The sequence below is a fragment of the Lolium rigidum genome, chromosome 4 (assembly GCF_022539505.1).
Source record: "Lolium rigidum isolate FL_2022 chromosome 4, APGP_CSIRO_Lrig_0.1, whole genome shotgun sequence".
In the NCBI taxonomy this organism is placed as follows: domain Eukaryota; kingdom Viridiplantae; phylum Streptophyta; class Magnoliopsida; order Poales; family Poaceae; genus Lolium; species Lolium rigidum.
Genome location: NC_061511.1, coordinates 215,133,347 through 215,139,136, shown reverse-complemented (window position 1 = coordinate 215,139,136; position 5,790 = coordinate 215,133,347). Strand labels below are relative to the sequence as shown.

General features: G+C 51.8%; 1 protein-coding gene across 1 annotated transcript; it reads right to left on the bottom strand.

Annotated features, from left to right (window-relative positions):
* Positions 1-3,137: 3,137 nt before the first annotated feature.
* LOC124648243 (3-ketoacyl-CoA synthase 11-like) lies at positions 3,138-5,125 on the bottom strand. Its single transcript, XM_047188035.1, has one exon. The coding sequence runs from the start codon at positions 5,123-5,125 to the stop codon at positions 3,338-3,340; it is 1,788 nt and encodes a 595-aa protein (XP_047043991.1). The 3' UTR covers positions 3,138-3,337.
* Positions 5,126-5,790: the final 665 nt, after the last annotated feature.

The following is a 5,790-nucleotide window of genomic DNA, read 5'->3' as shown; positions in this document are numbered from 1 at the left end:
ATTTATAGCACTAACATTAGGACTTCTAGCAAGCTTTTGTAAGAACTTAATTACTTCGGAGATATTGCAATCATCAAAATCAAAGTCATTATTATCAAAGGTAAGAGGACTATTGTCTCCCATACTCCGAAAAAATTCAGAACACTTATCAGAAACAATTTCAGTAGTTCTAGTCAATTTTGTATAAGGAGCGAGGACTTTTCCTACACCAATTATTTTACTATTAATAGTACGAGGGTGGCTAGCATTTGAGACTTCATTACTACTGGTAGTGATGATGGTACAAATTTTAGTCATATTATTGTTTCTAGCAATTTCATCATCTCTTTCCCACCTAGCATGCAATTCCGCCAACATTCTAACATTTTTATCAATTCTAACTTGAAAGGAATTCAAAGTTTTACTTTCTTTAACATCATGAGGCATAGATTTTAATTTAAGAAATTAAACATCATGAGCAAGGCTATCAACTTTAGAAGCAAGAACATCAATTTTGCCAAGCTTTTCCTCAACAGTTTTATTAAAACCAGTTTGTTTACTAATGAAGTCCTTAGCATTACTTCAAGATCAGAGGGTGTGTCGTTTTTCTAAACATGTTTGTCTTCAGTGACCGTTTGCGTCCCTCGTGACCGGAAATCCGTCTGGAGTTTGCTCCAGCGGGGCGACACAAAGTGACCGGGCAGTCCGCGGCGACGCAAATCTAGTCCAAATATGCATCAGGTTTGTGTCTCCGCGGACGCTCCGCGGTCGCGCCAAGCGTCCTCCTTTTCTTACCCGGTCCCGCAAGTCAGGGACATCGAAATCGACCGCTTTGATTTGCTTCTTTTTTCCCTTCTTTGCTGCCCTAGTGTGACGCCACCACCCCAACCCCACCCGCCGCCGTCCCGCTGCAGCGCCACAGTACTCGCCGTCGGCTCCGTTGTCGCCGCGCGGGAGAGTAGGATCGTACTCGGGGTTGGCTTCGGCGTGTACCTGCCGGCTGTTTTGGGGCCAAACGTTGCCGGTTGCACCGCCCTTTCGCGCCGCCCACGACATGTTCGGTCAGTTGCGCTGGTAGGTTTCTTCTCCTGTTTTCGGCGCTATTGTGCGCGGCCATTGATCCACATTTCGTACCCACGCAGATGGACATGTGGCATATGGTGGAGAAGTTCCGCGCAGAGATCATTGAATCCTCTTCCGACGAGGAGTCCGATCAGCCGACGTAGATATTGGCAACTACTGCGGCCTCCATGATCCACGAGTTCACCTCAAACCCGGGGCCGGTGCACCGGGGCTCTGTCAAGGGGCGCTCCAAAAACCTGCCGCGCAACAGAGTGGAAGGGCAGCTCTAGCTCCACAAGGACTACTTCCACCTCACCGATCCGGTGCTCAAGGAAAAAAAATGTTTCGGCACCGACACAGGATGTCAAGGGAGCTGTTCTTGGTCATTCTCCGGGGCGTCAGAAACTACGACCCCTACTTCCAATGCAGGCCCGATGCAACAGGTGCGCTAGGCTTCACCTCCTACAAAAAATGCTCCGCGGCTATTCACATGCTCTCATATGGAATGGCTGCTGATATATTCGATAAGTATCTTCGAATGGGTGAGAGCACCTTCCTTGGGGCCATGTACAGGTTTTGCCGAGCCGTGATTGCCGTGTTCGGACAGTATTATTGTAGGGAGCCAAATGTTGAGGATACAAGGCGGCTCCTGTCTATCAACGAGTCTAGAGGGTTCCCATGAATGATTGGCAACATAGATTGCATGCAGTGGGAGTGGAAGAACTGTCCATTTGGATGACAGAGTCAGTACATCGGGCATGAGGAGGAACAGACGGTCATTCTTGAAGCTGTCATATCTCAAGATTTATGGATTTGGCATTCATTCTTTGGCATGGCCGGTTCCAACAATGACATCAATGTGTTGCACCGATCACCGGTTTTCAACAGGCTCATGCAAGGCAAATCTCCCCGGGTGAGCCACGAGGTCAATGGAAATGAATATGACAAGCCATATTATCTTGCTGATGGCATCTACCCTGACTGGGCCACACTGGTGAAGACTGTCCGTAATCCAAACTCCGAGAAGACGAGGAGGTTTGCCAAGATGCAAGAGGCTTGCAGGAAAGATGTGGAGCGTGGATTTGGTGTGCTCCAAGCTCGGTGGGCAATTGTCCGTCACCCGGCAAGAACATGGTCGCTGAAGACCATGCATGAGGTGATGACATGCTGCGTGATCATGCACAACATGATCGTTGAAAACGAGCGTCCTGATGGCCGCAATGAGAACCACTGGGAATTCCAAGGTGAGCTGGTTGCGCCACTTCCTGGAGCTTTATCTTGGGAGAACTATCTACATATGAATGTAGAAGTCACTCACGAGAACGGGTGCAAATGGCTGCATACGGATCTGATTGAGCATCAGTGGACATTGGCTGGCCATGAAGACCATGCCTAGAGGAATACTATCTGTTTTCATATAGACTTTTCAAAATTTGAATGTAATAACTATGACTTTGTTGAAACTCTTTATTTTGCTGTTTGCAAACTTCATAATTCATGGAAACGCGGAAATGCGTCGGGCCGCTGGAGGCACCCCCAGACGCAAACAGACGCGCGGACAAAAACGGTCTTTCTCGCGTCCGCTACGCGACGGAAAATGATGCTCGCGGAAACCGATTTGCGTCGCGCCGCTGGAGATGCCCTAACAACTCCAAGGCAAGTGCACGGTACAAAATTTCAGGCAGAGAGACACCGGTAAGAGCCACAACAGACACGGCAACTACATGGGGAAAACTTTGAGGGTTAAGTATTGTATATACGCAATGTGCATGAACTGAGGATGAGAGTGGATGAGCGAGAGCATCGCAAGTATGAAGCAGACACGCAGAGAACATTGCAAGATCATTTACATTGGCCCAGGTACCAGACAGGGAGCTGCAGAAGTGAATGTTAAACCGAATTCTGGATGCATGTCAGCATGTGCTTTACAGTTCTTGAACAACTTGTGACGTGCATACATAAAACCACATAAAGCATACCAAGAAGAAGAGGGCACACAAAAGAATTATTTGTTTTAAAAACGTGTAAGGGTGCACTCAATGTATCTTAGTACTACAAATTTATTTTCCCAATAATTTGTGTACAACTTCATCATATGCAGATGCATCCTGTGTATGTCTGTCTCTGTCCCCGGACCAGTGGAACACATCACATAAGACGAGAGAATCAAGCAATACAGGTTTAATCAATCAGACCCAATGACAAATCTCTACCTAGCTTAATTCTACCACTAGTACCAATCAAGCAGCTATCTGGCAACAGTTTCGATCAAAATACGAGCCGATGTACGTGTCTTCTAATTGGTGGTGGTGGGATCAATGGCGGAAACCTTGGGCACAGGTACGGGGAATCTGTGAATCTCGTCGGCCCAGGGGTTCCCGGCCATGTCGCTCTCCCTGGCCGGGTTGACGGAGCGGAGCGCCCTCCAGACGGCGCTGTTGCACTTGAACCCTGAGCCAAACGCGATCTGCCACGTCCTGTCCCCCTTCTTGATCCGGCCCTTGGCCTCGGCGTAGGCGAGCTCGTACCAGAGCGAGCTGCTGGAGGTGTTACCGAACCTGTTGAGCGTCATCCTGGACGGCTCCATGTGCCACTCCGACAGCTGCAGGCTGCTCTCCATCTTGTCCAGCACGCCCCGGCCGCCGGCGTGGATGCAGAAGTGCTCGAAGGCGAGCTTGAAGTCCGGGATGTAGGGCTTGACCTTGGCGTTGAAGAGCTTCTTGGCGGCCAGCGTGGCGAAGAAGAGCAGCTGCTCGCTGACGGGGAGCACAAGCGGGCCGAGCGTGGTGATGTTGGTCTTGAGCGCGCCGCCGGCGATGGCCATGAGGTCCTTGGACAGCGACACGCCCGTCTTGCCGTCCTCGTCCTGCTGCTGGTACACGCAGCCAAAGGCACTGTCATCGGCGCCCTTGTGCGTGCGCACCGTGTGCACCAGCTGGTACTTTGAGCGGCGGCGGGCCGCGCGGCGGTTGGAGAGCAGGATGGCGGCGCCGCCCATGCGGAAGAGGCAGTTGGACACCAGCATGGAGCGGTTGTTCCCGAAGTACCAGTTGAGGGTAATGTTCTCCATGCTGATCACCACGGCGTACGTGTTGGGGTGCACCCGGAGCAGGTCCTTGGCGAGGTCGACGGCGATGAGCCCGGCGCTGCACCCCATGCCGCCGAGGTTGTAGCTGAGGATGTTGCCCCTGAGCTTGTAGTGGTTGACGACCATGGAGGCCAGAGACGGCGTCGGGTTGAAGAGGCTGCAGTTGACGACGAGGATCCCGATGTCCTTGGGCCTGACGCCGGTCTTGGCAAAGAGCTGGTCGAGCGCGCCGAACATGACGGTCTCGGCCTCCCTGCGCGCGTTGGCCATGGAGGGGTTGGGCGGGAGGTTGAGCACGGCCTCGGGCAGGTATGTGTCCTCGCCGAGCCCAGAGCGCTCGACGATCCGGCGCTGGAATTCCACGTTGTCGTCCGTGAAGGTGCCGAGCTTCTCGGTGCAGTCCATGAAGCGGGCCCGGCTGCAGCGGCGCTCGTCGTCGGGCTTGTAGCAGGCGAAGTCGACAAGGTACACGGGCCGCGGGCGGGTGAGGAGGTAGGCGGTGCAGGTGGCGACGAGGAGAGCCGAGCAGGCGAGGACGGAGACGAGGTTGTACTGCAGGTGCAGCCAGAGGTCGGCGAGGTCGTGCAGCGTGAAGGTGGAGAGGTGCGCCGCGACGAAGCCAGGCAGGGGAAGCACCGCCAGGTAGGCGCCGTGGGTGATGAGGTAGTGGTACCCCAGCTTCACGTACTTGAGCTTCACCGACTGCGTGAAGTCCGGCAGCCTCGCCGGCGCCCTCGCCGGCGCGGGAGCGAACGGCTGTGTCGCCGTCGTGGTTTGGGCTGCCGCGGCCATCGCGGCGGCCGTGCCGCGGGAGGAGCAAAGGTTGCCCATCGTGGCCGGCAGGGTTGTCGTCCAAAGATCGTTTGGCGAGGAGAGGCCGCCGGGAACGGGGGGTGTTCGTGTCGCCTGCGTATGTGTCTCTGGATCGATCGGCTCGGCGGCTTTAGCTCTGGGTTGGACGTGGGGCGACCGGCAGCTTATATAGACTCGATCCATCGGTCGACCGGTTTTCCAATCCTAGTCGGAGGAGACTCAGAGACCTGCAGTGGCACAACAATACTCTGGTTTTAGGCGGCCTACTAATCTCAATCTGGAGTGTGTTCGGACATAACGTGTAGGAGTGGAGCTGTTAGCATGAAGTGATTTGGTAGTTCTCAGCTAGCTGAAAATTAAAGTTCGTGCTTAGTAAAATTCTACACCATTTGATTGCATCGTTATCTATGCATATCAGTTGCAAGTTGGGTTTGCAACTCGATTTTTTCCAGTTGCAAGTGGAGTTGCAAGTGAGATTTTTTTTAACAAATTGCAAGTGGAATTGCAACTCAGAAAAATTATTCGGACCATTATATTTGTTTCGTGATTCATGCTAGTCATCATTTGCAACATCAGTCGACTGAGAAATAGTCATACCCTAGTATAAAACCACCACATTTATAGGCAAATTTACGAATGGTGTCACTTTATATTTTTCTTTTTAAAAAGCCACCACATTCTTTTGTAGTTTTCATAAAAAACACTAAGCTCATAATTGACCTCGAATTGACAACCATTCTAACAAGTGGACCCAACCGTCAGAGCGAATTTGCCGAAGTGGACTTGTCAACTCATTGAAAAATTTAAAAATCCCAAAATGAAATAAAAAATAAATTTATTTGGAGGTC

Excerpts from the sequence above, each read along its gene's own strand:
- LOC124648243 (XM_047188035.1), bottom strand. The coding sequence starts at position 5,125 with ATGGATCGAGTCTATATAAGCTGCCGGTCGCCCCACGTCCAACCCAGA.